General features: G+C 39.2%; 1 protein-coding gene across 1 annotated transcript in view; it reads right to left on the reverse strand.

Annotated features, from left to right (window-relative positions):
* The window catches only part of Zpbp (zona pellucida binding protein), a 180,770-nt gene that overhangs the window by 64,151 nt on the left and 94,928 nt on the right, over positions 1-21,691 (reverse strand). Inside the window, exon 7 of the mRNA XM_060365665.1 lies at positions 11,098-11,275. Coding sequence (XP_060221648.1) covers positions 11,098-11,275 — 178 coding nt within the window. The remainder of the gene's footprint in view (positions 1-11,097; positions 11,276-21,691) is intronic.

Genomic DNA, 21,691 nt, shown 5'->3' on the forward strand with positions numbered 1-21,691 from the left:
TAAAGCAGAAACTCAGGGATGTTCAAAGCTGACAACAATATGACAGTTGAATGTTCAGCATTTGAAAATAATCCACACCATACTATCCCCTGCCAAAGCTCAAAGAACACAGAAAAGGGGCTAGAAACAAAGAGCTGTAAGATAAGGAGGGGAGTTGTGAAAGGTCTAATAGGTAAGACGACTAAAGCATTTATGAACTCACAGCAGTTCTAGCAACTTATATAGGCCCTAAATAAGACTAACCAGAAAATGTTCAGTCACTTATGGGACATGGGCCAGGGATCCACTCTGCCCAGAGGAGCTAAGGGCAGCAGAGGGCTGCTGGAGAAGAGGAAATCACTATTTCAGGGATATAACTAGCGGTGCATTACTCGTGCTCCAGTTGACAACTTCACACCCATGTTTACTCATTTATCCCTGATTAAGCCCTGCTGTTCACAACACAAAAAGAGAAGAAAAATACATAAAAGTAGGTTTTGGGATTGCTGGAATGTAGATAGCTGGTGGGGATGGGATACAATTCAGAGTGGAGGGATCAGTGTGACAAGAATGGATCAAATATGTGTGTGAAATTGTCAAAGAAAAAATTAATGAAAGTAAAGTTTAAAAGCACAAACAAAAGCCACATAACCAAATATAAACTATGTGAAAACTAAAATAAAAAACAGATGCTACAAGAAGTATCATTTCATCTGGTTGTTTTTAGGGTAAAAAATTCTTTCCTCCTGATACCCGCCTAGTACTGCTCCTAAATATTCTTTTTAGTATTGTTAGTTTCAAGCTCAAAATTAAGGGTGCTTGACATCTCCAAAACAAGTTATGGATGCCAGTTGGCTTTTCCAGATGAGTTACCCCAATTTTTGCCCCCAGCCTTCACCTCAAAACCAATAGGCCTAGCTACTGATGCATCGCTCAAGATCCAGCTTATACCTGGCCTAGGTCTCATCAAGCAGCTCATGCACTGTCTTTCGCTGACCTTGCTCCCATGTAAGAGAGTGACCTACCTAACCTAAGGCAGTCTAGAATCTCATGTCATTCACAAAACTAAAGAAAGTCTACATTCCACATCACATACAATCAATAAGGAAGGCCAAGGCAGTATATCTCTTATCAAACCCACTGGTTCTACAGCAATGTTCTCTAAGGAGGAGACAGAAAGACCTGGATGGGACAGGAGCTCCACGGGGAGACTAACAGAACCAAAAATGTCCAGGCTCAGAGGGTGCTGTAGAGACTGATGATTCAACCAAGGACCATGCATGGAGAGGACCCCAGACCCCATGCTCAGATGTAGCCTATGGGCAGCTCAATTTCCATGTGGGTTCCCTCCCTACTAAAGGGAGCAGAGGCAGTCACTGGCATGAAGTCAGTTGCCTTTTCTTTGATCACCTCTCCCTGGTGAGGTGGCCTTACTAGGCTACAGAAAAAGAAGATCCAGACAGTCCTGAAGACACCAGATAGGCCAGGGTCAGATAGTGGGGAAGGAGGATCTCCCCTATCAGTGGACTAGGGGAAGGACATAGGCAGGGAAGAAAGAGGGAAGGTGGAACTGGAAGGAGATGAAGGAGAGGGCTACAACTGGGGTACAAAGTGAATACATTGTAAATAATAATAATAATAACAATAATAATAGAATTATATAAATAAACTCCAGGATGCAGAATTTAAAAGGGAAATCTTATCAAAAATTAAAAGAGCTTAAAGAAGGTATGAAAAAATATCTCATTAAATTTAGGAGAATAACAAACACCTGAGTGATGTCTAAGAAAACACCAAGAGGGCTAAATAAAATGTCGAGGAAGATTCAGGATTTGAAAACTAAATTCAGTAGAAAACAGATTGAATCATAAAACAGAACTCAAACTGAAATGAAGATGGAATTGAAAACTCAATGCCCTAATTAGAAAACTTAGGAGAAAGCTGTACAATGGAAAGGATCATATAGAAAATAGAAGGACTTTAAGAGAAGGTAGAGAAATTAGACCATGCAAAAAAAAGAAAAAAATTTAAAATACACAGAAGAAATAAGAACTGAGAGGTATCAAAACCAAACCACTGAATTATAGGCATAGATTAACCTTAGGCAAATGTTATAAATCAGGTATTCAACAAGATCATAGAATATGGGGGCTGGAGAGATGGCTCAGAGGTTAAGAGCACTGGCTGTTTTTCCAGAGGTCCAGAGTTCAATTCCTAGCAACCACATGGTGGCGCACAACCATCTAGAATGAGATCTGGTGCCCTCTTCTGGCATGCAAGCATACATAATAAATAAATAAATCTTAAAAAAAAAAGATTATAGAATATTTACCCAAATTAAAGAAAGACATATTTGAGGGGATCCAAGATGGCAGCGACCAGCACCTACTGTATCTGAGGGGCAGAGGATCTTAAATTCTGCAATTGGTGAGTGGACATCGACATTGAGGCTTCCTGGGCGAGAGGGGACAACCCATGAGCTGAGACCATTTGGATCTAGGTCACCTGAGAACTTCTCCGGGGACTGAGAATGGCAAATATTCAATCCCCCTGCACTTTCCCTTGTCCAGCCTCCCTCCTCAGCGGAGTGGGTCCATAGTCCCCACTGCTCCTAGCACAGAACTCCCTGCTCAGTATCTGAGACAGATTAAGGGGGTCCTCCCAGTTCCTCAGCGGTGGGTTGCCAGCTGTACTGGCCTCCAAGGTCCCAGGTCCACAAGCAGCTATACGCTCCACAGGGCCTCCCAGCCAGCGACTCTACCAGCCTCCCAGTCCCTCAGTGGCAGGAAGTTGGCAGTATGGGCCACTGAGTTCCGCCAGATCACCGAGTTCTGCTGGGCTACCTAGGAATGTGGGCAGCTGTATAGGCTCCCCAGGGCCTCCCAGCAGGCATCTGTACCAGCCTACCAGTTCTGTGGCAGTGGCTGGACTACCAGTGGGCCACTATATCAGACTCCCAGTTCTGCAGCTGCAGCACCACTGAGCTGATGGATCTCTTACAATCACATTGCCCCAGCAGGCCCAAATCTGAGAGTACAGAACAGGAGGAACCCCTGTGCTTTCCGATTAGGCCTGCTAGAAAGTGAGTTCACCTTCAAGTGAGTTCATGCACTGCCCCAGATCCAGGGTCCCTCTAAGATAGCAGCCAGACATTGGATCCCTCCCACCCACAGCCCCACTGTGGGCAACAGAAGGATTCTTGGGACAGCATTCTCAACACTGAAGCCCATGTTTTGTGGCTCTTCCAGTGGAGTCCAGGCAAACAATTCCTGGAGCCCAGAGCTGAACACCAGAAGGACAGTATGACAGGCCTGTAGGCCACTGAGATATTCAGTGAACCTGTACATTACGCCCATGAACAGCGCGAGCACCCTACCCCCTCCTGAGCCTGCACCCCACCCCACATTCCAGGCATCTACACTCTCTAGCACCCTGTCCTTCAAGGCACACTTCCACACACACATGCCTGTGTTTCCTCTCCTACACTTGCACACCCACGCCTGCGAGCTTCCTCCCTTAGGTACAGCTGAAATACCAACACACACTCTCAAACCAGTGGACTTCTCTCATCTTCCTGAAGAATACTCCAGACACCAGAGAAAGACAGACCCAGTCTGAAGTACAGACTCCAGGAACAAACAGCAAAGGTTACAGAGAAGCAAATGTCCAGATATTGGCATAAGAACACATCCAACAAATATCAGGATGTCATGGCTTCATATGCAGCCCCCAAAATCAATAGATATTTCAATTCATTGGAAACACAGGAAAGTGATTTTAAAGCTATGTTTATCCAGTTTTTAGAGGCACATAAAGAAGAAACAAACAAATCTGTCAAACAAACAGCCACACAAATGGAGGCAAATAAAGAGGAAATGAAAAAATCTCTCAAAGAAATACAGGCAAATACAGCCAAACAAACAGAGGCAAAAGTAGAGACACAATTAGTGGCACATGGAGAGGAAACAAACAAACAAAAAATAGAGGCCATCATGAAGACAGGAATCCACATTCAAACAGATGAAGGAAATGGTTTGTTGCAAGGCATGAAAACAGAATTAGAATCAATAAAGAAAACACAAACAGAAAACCCTGGAGCTGGAGATCTTAGAGAAAAGATCAGGAACCACATGGTAAGCATCACCAAAAGAACACAAGAGATGGAAGAGAGAATCTCAGGTGCTGAAGATACACCTGCAGAAATCAATACATCTCTCAAAGAAAATGTAAAATCGGAAAAGTTCCAAACACAGACATTCAAAAAAATCAAGGACGCCATGAAAAGACAAAATCTAAGAATAATTGGAATAGATGAAAAAGAAGATTCCAGGCTCCGCAGTCCAGAAAATATTTTCAAAAAAATCATAAAAGAAAATTTTCCCAACTTAAAGAAAGAGACGTCCATAAACATATAAGAGGCCTATAGAACATCAAATAGATTAGACCAGAAAACTCCCCATGTCACATCACAGTCAAAACACTGTATCTACAGAACAAAGAAAAGATATTAAAAACAGCAAGGGAAAAAGACCAAGTAACATATAAAGGTAGAACGATCAGAATCACACCAGACTTATCAACAGAAACTATGAAAGCCAGAAGGGCATATATCTTATATGCTGAGAAGTGATATTTGGTAGATATATGTTTAGCTATTTAAGAACATATATTCATTTTATATATTATGTATACTTCATACCTTTATGCATATAAAATATAATATATATGTACATATAACATATACATATATATTATATTATATATTATATTATATATTCATATTATGTATGTATATATGTATAAATATGTATATTATATATTATATATTATATGTTATATGTTATATGTTATATATTATATATTATATACGTACAAATATAATATATAACATACATATTATATATAACATATATTATATATAATTATATATAACATATGTCATACTATATGCTATGTAATATATTATGGAAAATTATGTATTTATATAAATACATTATAAATATATAATATATAATATGTATAAATATACAAATACATTATTTTATGTATATAAATACATTATATACAGTATAAAATATATTTATACAATATATAAATATATTATGAATGTACATAATATATAAATATATATTATAAATATATACATCATAAATATATAATGTATTTATATATCATATATTGTATATTATTATATAATATATAAGTAAATATATAAATATATGTGTATAATGAATGTATATAGATTCTCAAATAGCTAAAAACATATATCTACCACATAACCACTCCTCAGCATATGCCAAAAGGACTCCACACTGTGATTCCTGGATACCTTTGCAGTCATGTTCATTGCTGTTCTATTCATGATAGCTAGGAAATGGAAAAAAAACACTAAAGTCCTCCAACTAAGAATGAGTAAAGAAAGTGAAGTATTTACAATGATATTCTACCTAGCTGTAAAGAAAGAAAAATGAAGTAATGAAATTTGCAGGTGAGTGGATTGAAGTAGAAAATACTGTACTAAATGAGGTAACCCAGAACTAGAAAGACAAATACTGCATATCTTCTCTGTGGATGTCAGCTCCAAATCTTTAGGTCTGAATATGTAACCTAGATTAACTGCAAATAACAGAAAAATAAAAAGGAACTATGGAGGGAGGCAAGAGCATTAGAGAGGGGTATAGTAGCACACAGTTGCTTCGAAGAAGGAAATGAGAAAAATGGGTCACGGAGGGCAGAGAGTGCAACAGGGAAGTAGGAGTGATAAATACCACTTAGGATATTTGTCAATACCAGAAGGATTTTATGTTTACTTTAAAATAAATAAAATGTTAAGTTTATATGCATATATCTAATATCACTTGAGGTTGCAGAACTTCTCCCCTCAACCCCAAGACAAAAACCCCAATGTCAGGCGTGGTAAACCTACTTTCAAGTTCTTGGTCAGGAGAATCCAAGAAATATCCACAACATTTCAGGCTATTGCTGTCACCGTAGGTGTCGTCTGGTGAAAGAACGTAGTGCGCGATTGCTGAACACACAACACTTCAGGCCTCTCTGCTAAACCAGCGTAATGTCAAATTGTATTCTAAATGCCTGCCAGTGTATCTACAGGTTAATGTAGTTCTTGCTCCTCATTCAAGTGTCTCTTTGCAGGCGACAGATACAATTATAGAAAGCTCCAACTGGCCACAATGCAGAAAACTACTTATCAGATGGCTGTCCACAATTGATACATTAATAAAACAACCTACCAACCTCTACACTTAAGGCCTAGGAGACATTATAGAAGATGTGGCAGGAAGACTAGAAGAGCCAGAGGACCGGGACTTCTACTGCAAGAGTTTCTTCTTCTTTTTTTTTTTTAATTTTTCATCAATTACACTTTATTCATTCTGCATCCCCCCATAAGCCCCTCCCTCCCCTCTCAATCCCACCCTCCTTCCTCCCTCTGCTTGCATGCCACTCCCCAAGTCCACTGATAGGGGAGGTTCTCCTCTCCTTTCTGATCTTAGTCTGTCAGTTCACATCAAAAGTGGCTGCATTGTCCTCTACTATGGCCTGGTAAGGCTGCTCCCCTCCAGGGGGAGGTGATCAAAGAGCAGGCCAATCAGATTATGTCAGAGGCAGTCCCTCTTCCCATTACTATGTAACCCAATTGGACTCTGAACTGCCCTGGGCTACATCTGTGCAGGGGTTCTGGGTTATGTCTATGAATATTCCTTGGTTGGAGTATGAGTCTCTAGGAAGTTCCCTGTGTTCAAATTTCTTGTTCTGTTGCTCTCCTTGTGGAGAGCCTGTCCTCTCCAGCTCTTACTATTTCCCAGTTCTTACCTAAAATTCCATTCACTCTGCCCAACAGTTGCCCATCAGGCTCAGCATCTGCTTTGATAGTCTGAAGGGCAGAGGCTTTCAGAGGCCCTCTGTGGTAGGTTCCTAGGTTGTTTCCTGTTTTCTTCTTCTTCTGATGTCCATCCTCTTTGCCTTTCCAGATGGGGATTGGACATTTTAGTTAGGGTCCTCTCTCTTGCTTAGTTTCTTCAGATGCACAGGTTTTAGTGGGTTTGTCCTATGTTGTATGTCTATATGAGTGAGTATATACCATGTGTGTCTTTTTGCTTCTGGGACAACTCACTCAGGATGATCCTTTCCAGATCCCGCCATTTACCTGCAAATTTCATGATTTCCTTATTTTTTATTGCTGAGTAATATTCCATTGTGTAGATGTACCACATTTTCTGCATCCATTCTTCAGTTGAGGGGCATCTGGGTTGTTTCCAGCTTCTGGCTATTACAAATAAAGCTGCTACAAACATGGTTGAGCAAATTTCCTTTTTGTGTGCTTGAGCCTATTTTTTTTTAATTTTTCATCAATTACACTTTATTCATTATGCATCTCCCCATAAGCCCGTCCCTCCTCCCTCTGCTTGCATGCCACTCCCCAAGTCCACTAATAGGGGAGGTTCTCCTCTCCTTTCTGATCTTAGTCTGTCAGTTCACATCAAAAGTGGCTGCATTGTCCTCTACTATGGCCTGGTAAGGCTGCTCCCCCACAGAAGGAGGTGATCAAAGAGCAGGCCAATCAGATTATGTCAGAGGCAGTCCCTCTTCACATTACTATGTAACCCAATTGGACTCTGAACTGCCCTGGGCTACATCTGTGCAGGGGTTCTGGGTTATCTCTATGAATAGTCCTTGGTTGGAGTATGAGTCTCTGGGAAGTTCCCTGTGTTCAAATTTTCTTGTTCTGTTGCTCTCCTTGTGGAGACCCTGTCCTCTCCAGCTCTTACTATTTCCAAGTTCTTACATAAAATTCCATTCACTCTGCCCAACAGTTGCCCATCAGGCTCAGCATCTGCTTTGATAGTCTGAAGGGCAGAGGCTTTCAGAGGCCCTCTGTGGTAGGTTCCCAAGTTGTTTCCTGTTTTCTTCTTCTTCTGATGTCTATCCTCTTTGCCTTTCCGGATGGGGATTGGGCATTTTAGTTAGGGTCCTCTCTCTTGCTTAGTTTCTTTAGATGCACAGGTTTTAGTGGGTTTGTCCTATGTTGTATGTCTATATGAGTGAGTATATACCATGTGTGTCTTTTTGCTTCTGGGACAACTCACTCAGGATGATCCTTTCCAGATCCCACCATTTACCTGCAAATTTCATGATTTCCTTATTTTTCATTGCTGAGTAATATTCCATTGTGTAGATGTACCACAATTTCTGCATCCATTCTTCAGTTGAGGGGCATCTGGGTGGTTTCCAGCTTCTGGATATTACAAATAAAGCTGCTACAAACATGGTTGAGCAAAGTTCCTTTTTGTGTGCTTGAGCCTCTTTTGGATATATGCCCAGTAGTGGTATGGCTGGATCTTGAGGAAGCGCTATTCCTAGTTGTCTGAGAAAGCGCCAGATTGATTTCCAGAGTGGTTGTACAAGTTTACATTCCCACCAGCAGTGGAGAAGGGTTCCCCTTTCTCCACAACCTCTCCAGCATGTGTTGTCACTTGAGTTTTTGATCTTGGCCATTCTCATGGGTGTAGGGTGAAATCTCAGGGTTGTTTTGATTTGCATTTCCCTAATGGCTAGTGAGGTTGAGCATTTCTTTAAGTGATTCTCTGCCATTTGGTATTCCTCTACAGAGAATTCTCTGTTTAGCTCTGTTCCCCATTTTTTAAGTGGATTACTTGGTTTGCTGCTTTTCAGCTTCTTTAGTTCTTTATATATACTGGATATGAGACCTCTGTCAGATAAAGGGTTGGTGAAGATTCTTTCCCAATCTGTAGGTGGTCGCTTTGTTTTGATGACGGTGTCCTTTGCTTTACAGAAGCTTTTCAGTTTCATGAGGTCCCAGTTATTGACTGTTGCTCTTAGAGCCTGTGCTGTTGGTGTTCTGTTCAGGAAGTTTTCCCCTGTACCAATGAGTTCTAGGGTATTTCCCACTTTTTTTTCAAGCCGATTTAATGTGTCTGGTTTTATGTTGAGGTCTTTGATCCACTTGGACTTCAGTTTTGTGCAGGGTGACAAGTATGGATCTATTTGCATTTTTCTACATGTAGACATCCAGTTAGACCAGCACCATTTGTTGAAGATGCTATCTTTTTTCCATTGTATGGTTTTGGCGTCTTTGTCAAATATCAGGTGTCCATAAGTGTGTGGGTTTATTTTTGGGTCCTCTGTTCGGTTCCATTGATCCACCATTCTGTTTCTATGCCAGTACCATGCAGTTTTTAAAACTGTTGCTCTATAGTACAACTTAAGATCAGGGATGGAGAAATCAATGAAACCAAGAGCTGGTTCTTTGAGAAAATCAACAATATAGACAAACCCTTAGCCAAGCTAACTAAAAGGCAGAGAGACACCATCCAAATCAACAAAATCAGAAATGAAAAGGGGGACATAACTACAGACACTGAGGAAATCCAAGCAATCATTAGGACTTACTTCAAAAGTCTATACGGAACAAAATTTGAAAATTTAAATGAAATGAACAATTTTCTTGATCAATTCCACTTACCAAAGCTAAATCAGGACCAGGTAAATCAATTAAATAGTCCTATATCCCCCAAGGAAATAGAAGCAGTCATCGAAAGTCTCCCATCCAAAAAAAGCCCAGGACCTGATGGTTTCAGCACAGAATTCTACCAGACCTTCAAAGAAGAGCTAACACCAATTCTCTTCAATGTATTCCACAAAATAGAAACAGAAGGAACATTACCAAACTCATTCTATGAAGCCACAGTCACCGTGGTACCTAAACCTCACAAAGACTCAATAAAGAAAGAGAATTTCAGGCCAATCTCCCTTATGAACATTGATGCAAAAATACTCAACAAAATACTCGCAAACCGAATCCAAGAACACATCAAAGATATCATCCACCATGACCAAGTAGGCTTCATCCCAGGTATGCAGGGGTGGTTCAATATACAGAAATCCATCAATGTGATCCACCATATTAACAAATTGAAAGAAAAAAAAACACATGATAATCTCCCTAGATGCTGAAAAAGACTTTGACAAAATCCAACATCCATTCATGTTTAAAGTATTGGAGAGATCAGAGATACAAGGCACATATCTAAACATGGTAAAGGCGATATACAGCAAACCTATAACCAACGTCAAACTGAATGGAGAGAAACTTAAAGCAATCCCACTGAAATCAGGGACAAGACAAGGCTGCCCACTCTCTCCATATCTCTTCAACATAGTTCTGGAAGTCCTTGCTAGAGCAATAAGACAGTTGAGGGAGATCAAGGGGATACAAATTAGAAAGGAAGAAGTCAAATTATCACTATTTGCAGATGATATGATAGTATATGTGAGTGACCCCAAAAACTCTACCAGGGAACTCCTACAGCTCATAAACACCTTCAGCAAAGTGGCCGGATACAAAATTAACTCAAAAAAATCAGTAGCCCTCCTGTATACAAAAGACAAAAGGGCTGAGAAAGAAATTAGGGAAACAACACCCTTCACAATAGCCACAAATGACATAAGGTACCTCGGAGTAACCCTAACCAAGGAAGTCAAAGAGTTGTATGAAAAAAATTTCAAGTCTCTGAAGAAAGAACTAGAAGAATATATGAGAAGATGGAAAGATGTCCATGCTCATGGCTTGGCAGGATTAACATAGTAAAAATGGCCATCTTACCAAAAGCAATCTACAGATTCAATGCAATTCCCATCAAATTACCAACACAATTCTTTACAGACCTGGAAAGAAAAATTCTCAACTTCAGATGGAATAACAAGAAACCCAGAATTGCTAAAACAATCCTCTACAATAAAAGTTTCTTCTTCTTTATTATTATTTTTAACTGTATTTTTAAAAGGACACAAAGTAGGAGAGTAGAATACAACAACTGGATCTGTGGGAAGGGTTAAGAAGAGAAGGAGGACATGGAATTTGAGGTATATTGTATAAAACTGTCAAAAATATAATAATATATATCATTTTAAAAGTTAAGGTAGTTTTTCTTTATACATGTTTGGGAATGGTTTCCTCTAATATATTATTTATAATAGGTCAAGATCTAAACGATAGTTTTGAAGAAGATATTCAGCTAAACATAATTGCAGTAAATGAATTTTCATCCACATAAGGCATGAATATAGTTCATTACATACCACAGCACTCAGGGCACTTTGGATGTTTCAGGTCACTGATTCCGTATCCAGGATAGCAGCGGTTAACCCACACCATTTGAAGAGTTCCTTCAATGTAATATATTTCAGGCAGCGGCTCCACACGTTTGCCCAGAACTTCTACTTGCTGATTGAAAAATCTCTCTATGAGATTTTTAGCCTAGATTAGAAATAAAAATCAAAATATTAATTATCTATGAAGTAATATGAATTTAAAACAAATAATACAAAGGAATAAGTGTCAAATTCTTTATCTTCAATTTATAAGATTTACCTAGCATGCAAAAAGGAAAGTCTATGACTCATGCAAACACTTCAAATGTCTCAAAATATAGTTCTATTTCTATATGTAATAGAAAGAAATTATTCGTATATATCAACTTCTTGGTCCTTTTGAACTTTGAGTAACTTATAGATAGTCAATTGAGAAAATTTAAGTCAGCTGTTTAATATTAAACACATTTATGAAATTAAATTTACCTAAAACATTTTAAGTCACTAAGAACTGTGTCTTCTACCACCTCCTTTCTCACTTTATGAAGGGAAATCAGACTTAGAAACAAGATAAAATGTGATGAGGTCTGGGTCTTTATTATAAAAGTAAAGTTACAAAGCAATAAGACATCATTTTGATAGAGAATCATCTTGCTCTCTACAATACTGCCTCTGACTTTGCTGGTAAGAATAATAAGGGGCTGTGTTTTTCTGTGTGAAGTCACATCTCTACTTTAAATACAAGACAGCACATCAACTCAAACACACTGCAAACAGGTTAGTTTCCTTTGCAACACGAACTTGCATGTCCAGTGTAGTGAGAAGCAAGAATAACTGGGAACACTGCTTTTGAACCTCAATCATTCTTACTTCTTTGAATGCCGTCTTTATTATTTCTATGAAAAAGTCTAGAATTATTGAACCTTTTAAAATAAGCTACATTCAACATAAATGTAATATTTTGGAATTACTCAATTGTTTATGTTTCCACAAATTAAATATATAGTAATTTTTATAAGCTTGGTCTGATGAATTTTTCACTTTTTGCTTGGTTAAACATAAATTTAGGTTAAAATAGGACTTTAAAATTTAGTTATAGGGGCTAGAGAGTTGGCTCAGCAGCTAAGAGCACTTGCCACTCTTACAAAGGACTTGGTTTCCATCCCCAGCATCCCCATGGCAGCTCATAGCTTCCTGTAACTCCAGTTCCAAGGATCTGATAAGCTCTTCCAGTCCTCAGCACAAGGCATATACTTACAAATATACGGGCAAAACATTCATACAGTTCAAATGGTTAAATATATACAATGCAATATCTAATTGGTAATATTTAAATGTGCTGTTACAATTTAAAGTTTAGGGAGACACTTATCATAATCACTCAGAATCCTAATATCCTATGCAAAAAAGCAATCAAAAGTCAACAATAAATCCAATTATCTAGACCTAAGAACTCCTGACAGAAACAAATCATGCTACTTTTCCTCATTCCCCTTCTAATACTGAAATAAAAATACTTTATCATGAATAAAAGAGTATTAAATAACTGAACAATTTCTGATACTACTTACTTTGATTGTACATGTATCCTAATAATTTGTATCAAAAGGTACACTGGAGAGATTCTAAGCTGGGTAGGGATTACAAGTTTTAAACAATTTAAATGACGTTAGATGATAATTATAAAAACTAACCCAAAACTAGAATTCTAGTTTGAGACAACAAATAGGAATGAATGAACATCAGATCTCTTATTCTTTTTTTAAATTTAATTTAAATTTTTTATTATTAGTTACATTTTATTAACTCTGTATCCCAGCTGTATCCCACTCCCTCATTCCCTCACAATCCCACCCTCCCTCCTTCATCTCCTCCCTGCCCCTTTCCAAGTCCACTGATTGGGGAGGACCTTCTCCCCTTTCATCTGACCCTGTTTTATCAGGTATCTTCAGAACTGGCTGCAAAGTCCTCCTCTGTGGCCTAGCAGGACTGTTCCTCCCTTGCGGGGTGGGGAGGTCAATGAGCCTACCATTGAGTTCCTGTCAGAAATAGTCCCTGTTCCCCTTACTATGGGAAAACAATTGGTTACTGAGCTACCACGAGCTACATCCAAGCAGAGGTTCTAGGGTATATCCATACATGGTCCTTGACTCTACCTAGCAGTGTATCAAAGCAGATACTAAGACTCATGACCAAACCTTCAGCAGAGTGCAGGGAATCATATGAAAGAAGGGGAGTTAGTATGACGTGGAAAGGATAGGAGCTCCACAAGGACCAAATATATCTGGGCACAGGGGTCTTTTCTGAGACTGACACTCCACCAAGGACCATGTATGCATATAACCCAGATCTCTTATTCTATTCATCTTGTCTACTCCCCAAATCTTCATGGAACAGATAAGTAAAGAGGAAAGCAAACTGTTCTACAATGACTTGCTATGGACTAGAAAGCAACCATTTCAACATGAACAATCTATAAAAAAATCTGCTTGGACAGAATGAAGTCTGACAACTTTATTAATTACACTGGAGGTTTTACTAGTGATTAAAATTAGCTAAAAGGCTTTAATATTTGTTATAGGTTAGTTCACCAAACTCAGAAGGCATCAACTGGACAAACAGCAAGTATCATATATCAGACAAAATCAGAGTATGCAGGTTTTAATTTCACTAGATACCACAGAAGATGTATTTATAAGACTAGTGGTTCTCACCTTCCTAATGCTGAAACCCTTTAATACAGGTTCTTATGTTGTGGTGACCCCCAACTATGAAATTATTTTCATTACTACTTTATAACTGCAATTTTGCTATGTTTATGAATCATAAATATAAATATCTGTGTTTTTTATCGTCTTAGGGAACCCTTTAAAAAGGTCATTTGACCCTCAAAGGGGTCATGACCAACAGATTAAAAACCAATGTATTAGACAGTCATTTAAATACTTTAGGTAACACATTATTTAACAATCTTTGGGTGGTGGGCTGCTCAACTATAGATCACACCAGCAAGAAAAAGATAGGCTGCCTGCTTGCCCATAGAATTCTCCCACTCCCTCTGCTTGATTCAAAAAGACCCAATTTGCTGCCATGCCTTTCAGTGTCACTGCCCACCTCTGCCCCCAACCTGGGAAGATATTGGCTATTCTTGAGCAGTCCACAGCAGCCAGAAGAACAAGTAGACAAACTCAGTCAGAGACTCATTGCTGGACCAGATACCACACCAACCACCAGAACCCCAGACAGACAGCCTACTCAGACTTCCTCCTCTCTCTCAATACACCTTGCACACTATCCCAAATACCCTTTCCCCTTCCCATCACCATGTACCAACCCTCAATGCAGGTAGAGACCTTATGCTTGAGCCAATGCCACACTAGCTGCCAGAAGTCCAGCCCCTCAACTCAGATGAATAACTCCCTGTTGGACCAGAGGCCCAAACAAACTGCCAGAACCCAGGCCACAATGATAAGAAGAATGAAGAGGAAACAGAAGCCAAGGAATGAAACACCACTCAATAAAAACAAACTCAGAAATCAGTACCTATTCCTATACCTATAATTACCTCAAACCTTGATGTCTAGACACCAGTGTAAGAACACAGTAACAGACAGGGCAGAATGTACCATCCCCCTTCACCTACCTATCCTACTAAAGCAAGCCCTGAAAATTCTAACATAGCTGAAACACACACACACACACACACACACACACACACACACACACAAAACTTTAAAACCTACCTTATGAAGAGGATGGAGATCCTTAAAGAGGAAATTAAAGACCTCCAAAAATTTTTTTTAAAAAAGCTGAAGAAACAAATAAAGCACTTCAAGACATGGAAATGAAAATAGAAGCAATAAATAAAACAAACTGAGGGAAATCTAGAAATGGAAAATCTAGGTAAGCAAGCATCACCAACAAAATACAAGAGATGAAGACACAATAGAAGGAATAGACACATCTGTCAAAGAAAATGCTAAGTCTAAGGACTTCCTGAAACAAATTATCTAGGAAATATGGAACACTATGAAAAGACCAAACTTAGAATAACAAGGATAGAAGAAGAATGCCAGCTCAAAGGCTCAAAAATATTTTCAACAATATCACAGAAAAAAAGTTTCCTAACCTAAAAAAGAAGATGCCAATAAAGGAGCAAGAAGCATACAGAACACCAAATAGATTGGACCAGAAAAAAAGTCCCCTCACCACACAATATTCAAAACACTAAACATAGAGTTATTTTAAAATGTTTTAATTTGTCTAAGTAACAAGGTGTGGCTGGCATGACCCACCCTTTGCCCTGATTTTTCCAGCCCAGGGTCTGTGTTTCCTCTTCCCCAGAAGCTTTTCCTACATAATCAAACATTGCTCTCTCTCTTGCTTGCTCTCTTCTTCTCTCTCTTCTCTCCTCCTCTCTTCTCACCTCTTCTCTCCTCTTCTCCCCTCCCCTCCCCTCCCCTCCCCTTCCCTCCTCGACTCTCCTCTCTTCTCTTCTCTTTCTCTGCCTGTACACACTCTTTTTCTTTTTCCCCTGCTTTTCTGTCTTCTACATGGGAATTTTACTGACTACCTCCAGTGAGGTTGGTGAATCTGCCAGAGAGCTACCCCCAATAAACTTGACTTTATACATTAATTTGGCTTCAATTGGCTCATTTTTGTCAGTGGAAGAGATCACCTATCAGAAACAAATCCCTACAGAAGCAGTAACTGGAGTTGCCATCATGACTTAGTTAAACTTATGGTAATTTCCTGAATACTCTTAGATCTATCCACTCTAGATATCTAAGAATCTAAATTCCTTCTTAGAAATCAAAGGTTAACTAACCAGAGTCACAGATCTGTGATTATCAGGGTGTCAATGTTGCTATTCTGACTGAGAGAAAACTCTGCACATTTATAGACCTTAGAAAACATATTTCCAAAAGTCATCTGCATGGTGAGAGGTAGGCCTGTCAAATTCCAAAGAAACATGAGACAAGTCTCAGTAGGTACCTGTGTCTCCTCTCATCACTTCTTTTTTATTATTAATTTTTTTATATATTAAATAGTTTATTCATTTTGTATCTCGGCTGTAGCCTCCTGCCTCAGTCCCTCCCCATCCTACCCTTCCTCTTTTATCTCCTCCCATGCCCCTTTCCAAGTCCACTGATAGGGGAGGTCCTCCTACATTTCTATATGACCCTAGCTTATCAGGTCTGATCAGAACTGGTTGCATTCTCCTCCTCTATGGCCCGGCAAGGCTGCAACCAAAGACCTCAACATAAAACAAGAACCACTAAACTGGTTAGAAGAAAAGCTGGGGAAGAGCCTTGAACTCACTGGCACAGGAGACAACTTCCTGAACAGAACACCAACAGCACAGGCTCTAAGAGCAACAATCAATAAATGGGACCCCAGGAATCTGAAAGGTGTTTATAAAATAAAGGACACTGTCATCAGAACAACAATCTACAGACTGGGAAAGAATTCAAGAAGTTAAAAAGCAACAAATGAAGTAAACCAATATTAAAAAATGGAGTACAGAGCTAAACAGAGAATTCTCAACAGGGGAATGCTGCATGTCAGAGAAACACTTAAAGAAATGTTCAACATCATTAGTCATAAGAGATATGCAAATCATAACAACCCTGATATAACACCTTATACCCATCATGGTGGCTAAGATCAAAAACTCAAGTGACAATACATGCTGGAGAGGATATGGAGAAAGGAGAACCCTCTTCCACTGCTAGTGGGAATGTAAACTTGTACAACCACTCTGGAAATCAATCTGGTGCTTTCTCAGACAACTAGGAATAGTGCTTCCTCAAGATCCAGCTATACCACTCCTAGGCACATATCCAAAATATGCTCAAGTACACAACAAGGACATTTTCTCAACCATGTTTGTAGCAGCTTTATTCATAATAGCCAGAAGCTGGAAACAACACAGATGCCCCTCAGTTGAGGAATGGATACAGAAATTGTGGTACATTTACCCAATGGAATACTACTGAGCAATTAAAAACAAGGAAATCATGAAATTTGCAGGAAAATGGTGGGATCTAGAAAAGATCATCCTGAGTGAGGTATCCCAAAAGCAGAAAAACACACATTGTATATACTCACTTATAAGTGGATATTAGACATAAAATATAGGATGAACATACTAAAATCTGTACATCTAAAGAAGCAAAGCAAGAAGGAGGAACCTGGATAAGATGATCAATCCTCACTCAGGAAGACAAATGGGATTGGACATTAGAAGAAGGAGAAAACAGCAAACAAGACAGAGGGCCTCTGAAAGACTACCCAGAAGTGTTATCAAAGCAGATGCTGAGACTCATAACCAAATTTTGTACAGAGTGCAACAAATCTTAGGAAAGGAGGGGAAGATAGTAAGACCTGGAGAGGATAGGAGCTCTACAATGAGAGCAACAGAATCAAACAAATCTGGGCACAGGGGTCTTTTGTGAGACTAATACTCCAACCAAGGACCATTCATATATATTAACCTAGAACTGCTGTTCAGATGTAGGCCATTGCAGCTGAGTATCCAAGTGGGTATGCTAGTAAGGGAAACAAGGCCTGTCTCTGACATGGACTCACGGGCTGGCTCTTTGATCTCCCAGCACTTCTTACTAAGCTCCCTACTCTAAACCTCTCCCTACCAGGAGCTGGGCTTCCATTTCCCTTCCCTAACCTGATCCCTATATAACTGAGTCATTTTGGTTCTTTGCCTTCTTGGTCTCTTGGCTCATGGCTGGCCATCTAACCAAAAGCAATCTACAGATTCAATGCAATTCCCATCAAATTACCAACACAATTCTTTACAGACCTTTAAAGAAAAATTCTCACCTTCATATGGAACAAGAAGAAACCCAGAATTGCTAAAACAATTCTCTACAGTAAAAGATCTTCAGGCGGTATCTCCACCCCTGATCTCAAGCTATACTAAAGAGCAACAATACTAAAAACTGCATGGTACTGGCATAGAAACAGACTGGTGGATCAATGGAATTGAATAGAAGACCATGAAATAAATCCACATGCTTATGGACACCCGATTTTTGACAAAGATGCCAAAACCATTCAGTGGAAAAAAGACAGCATCTTCAACAAATAGTGCTGGTCTAACTGGATATCCACATGTAGAAAAATGCAAACAGATCCATACTTATCACCCTGCACAAAACTAAAGTCCAAGTGGATCAAAGACCTCAATAGAAAACCAGACATACTAAACCACTTAGAAGAAAAAGTGGGGAATACCCTTGAACTCATTGGCACAGGAGACGACTTCCTGAACATAACACCAACAGCACAGGCTCTAAGAGCAACAATCAATAAATAGGACCTCATAAAACTGAAAAGCTTCTGTAAAGCAAAGGACACTGTTGTCAGAACAAAACGACTGCCTACAGTTTGGGAAAGGATCTTGACCAACCCTATATCTGACAGAGGACTAATATCAAGTATATATAAAGAACTAAAGAAGTTAAACAGCAACAAACCAAGTAATCCAATTAAAAAATGGATTACAGAGCTAAACAGAGAATTCTCAATAGAGGAATATCAAATGGCAGAGAAACACTTAAAGAAATGTTCAGCGTCCTTAGTCATAAGGGAAATGCAAATCAAAACGATCCTAAGATTTTACCTTACACCCATTAGAATGGCTAAGATCAAAAACTCAAGTGATAACACATGCTGGAGAGGTTGTGGAGAAAGGGGAACCCTTCTCCACTGCTGGTGGGAATGTAAACTTGTACAACCACTCTGGAAATCAGACAACTAGGCACTTCCTCAGACAACTAGGAATAGTGCTTCCTCAAGATCCAGCTATACCACTCCTAGGCATATACCCAAAAGAGGCTCAAGTACACAATAAGGACATTTGCTCAAGCATGTTTGTAGCAGCTTTATTTGTAATAGCTAGAAATTGGAAACAGCCCAGATGCCCCTCAGTGGAGGAATAGATTCATAAATTGTGGTATATCTACACAATGGAATATTACTCAGCAATAAAAAAAACAAGGAAAATCATGAAATCTGCAGGTAAATGGTGGGATCTGAAAAAGATCATCCTGAGTGAGCTATCCCAGAAGTAGAAAGATGCACATGGTCTATACTCAGTCATATAGACATATAATATAGGATAAACATACTAAAATCTGTACACCTAAAGAAACTAATCAAGAGGGAGGACTCTTGCTAACATGCTCAATCCCTATCCAGAAAGGCAAAAAGGATGGACATCAAAAGAAGGAGAAAACAGGGAACAAGTCAGGAGCCTGACACAGAGGACCTCTGAAAGGCTCTGCCCTGCAGACTATCAATGCAGATGCTAACACTTATGGCCAACCTTTGAGCAGAGTGAAGGGAATCTTATGAAAGAAGTGGGAAAGAGTAAGATCTGGAGAGGGCAGGAACTCCACAAGGAGAGCAACAGAACAAAAAAATCTGAGCACAGGGGTCTTTTCTGAGACTGATACTCCACAACCAAGGTCCATGCATGGAGATAACCTAAGACCCCTACACAGATGTAGCCCGTGGAAGTTCAATATCCAAAGGGGTTCCATAGTAATAGGAACAGGGACTGTCTCTGACATGAACTGATTGGCCTGCTCTTTAATTACCTCCCCCTGAGGGGGAAGCAGCATTACTAGGCCACAGAAGAAGACAATGCAGCCACTCCTAATGAAACCTAATTGACTAGGATCAGAAGGAAGGAAAAGAAGACTTCCCCTACCAGTGGACTTGGGGAGGGGCACAAGTGCAGAGAGGGGAGGAAGGGAGGGATTGGGACGGGAGGAGGGAGGAAACCACAGGGGGGATATAAAGTGTAATTAATAAACAATAAAAAAGTTTTAAAAAGTTTTTTAAAGAGGAAATGTTTTTAGATGAAGAAAGATTTTACACAGGAGTTTTGTCTTAGTGAAGAATAATTCTAAAATGGGAATGAAAAGAAACAAGGACAGAGCCTGAAAGCTCATCATTAAATGTCTACATCACAAATGATATTTATAGAAGAAAACTGAAAGATACTGGTGAGCTCACTACAGCGGATAAAATGGTGCACAGGGAGTGAGCTCATGACAGTCAAGAAAAGACAGTGTACAATGACTGAGCTCACTACAGTGAAATAAAGATGCTGCAGTTTGTGATCTCACTACAGTGAAAGGTTAGACATGTTCTTGTAAGGTCAAACTTTGCTCTGTACTTATTTCATCAGCCAATCTGCTCTAGACCTCATAAGGAAGCAGCAAAGGCAGGAAAAGGCAGGAGAAACGCCAAGTTAACTTTTAAAGTTTTGAGATTCAACAACAGAAACAGAATGACTGCAGCCCAAAACAATTACAGAAATAAGACTACATCAAAAATAGCCTTAGCCATGGAAAACAATACATTTTCCAGGCAGAAAAGATACTGCCTCCTTGATCAATAGAATCAAATTGAAGACCCAGAAATGAGTCCACACACCTTTGGACAATCGATTTTTGACCTACAAGCCAAAAATACACACTGGACAGAAGATAGCATCTTCAACAAATGGTGCTTGTCAAACTAGATGGCTGCATGCAGAGAATGCAAATATATCCATATTTGTAATCCTACGAAAAATCTCAATCGCAAATAGATGCAGCACCTCAATATAAAAGGTATCCTGAATGTGGAAAAAAAAGAGAGAAAGTAAAGAATCACTTTGAACTAATTGATATGGGAAAGGATATTTTGGACATGATGCCATTGGCATAATAATAAGATCAACTATTAATAAATATGTTCCCATGAAGCTGAAAAGCTGTATGACAAAGAATATGATGATTAGGGAAAAGGGGCAGACTAGAGAATGGGAAAAGACCTCTACCAATTATACATCTGAAAGAAGCTTAATACCTAAAATACATAAAGAAAAAAACCTGAACAATAAAAAATAACCCAATTTTAAAAGTAGGGTACAGATGTAAGCAGAGGTCCCAAGAGATGCAACACAGGTGGCTGAGAAGCACTTAAAGAAATATTCAACATCTTCAGCTACCAGGAAAATGCAAATTAAAACTACTTTAAGATTTCTTATTACCCCAGTTTGAATGGCCAAGATCAATAAAACAATGACAGCACATGCTGGCAAGGATGCAGGGAAAGAGGAACACTTACTCATTGCTGGTAGGGTTGCAAACTGGTACAGCCACTATGGAAATCAGTATGCCAGTCCCACTGAAGTACCACCTCAGGCAATTCTTGCTATGGTAGATAAAAATATTTCATTTTCTTTTTCTGTATGAGGGCTTTGTTTTCTAATAAATGATACACTAAGTTCCCTTTCTAAACAAATATGCAATTTAAAAATGCTAAGAAAGGCAGATATTAAATATTTTAGTCACATGTGCATTTAGAGAGAAAGGATCAGGAAAACCACAATTCACAGAATCGGAAGTGCCTGGCTGTTGCCTCTGTAGTAACACAGGAGGCAAAACCAAGCTACTGCCTTTTAATTTAGTACAAAGGACAGGCATAGTTTATAGAAAAGGTCAACAACTCAATTTTACTCAAATGTTTCCCTGTTAAAGATATAAAGATCTGATGCTTGCTGACA

This window comes from Meriones unguiculatus, chromosome 12, assembly GCF_030254825.1.
Source record: "Meriones unguiculatus strain TT.TT164.6M chromosome 12, Bangor_MerUng_6.1, whole genome shotgun sequence".
NCBI classification, from domain to species: domain Eukaryota; kingdom Metazoa; phylum Chordata; class Mammalia; order Rodentia; family Muridae; genus Meriones; species Meriones unguiculatus.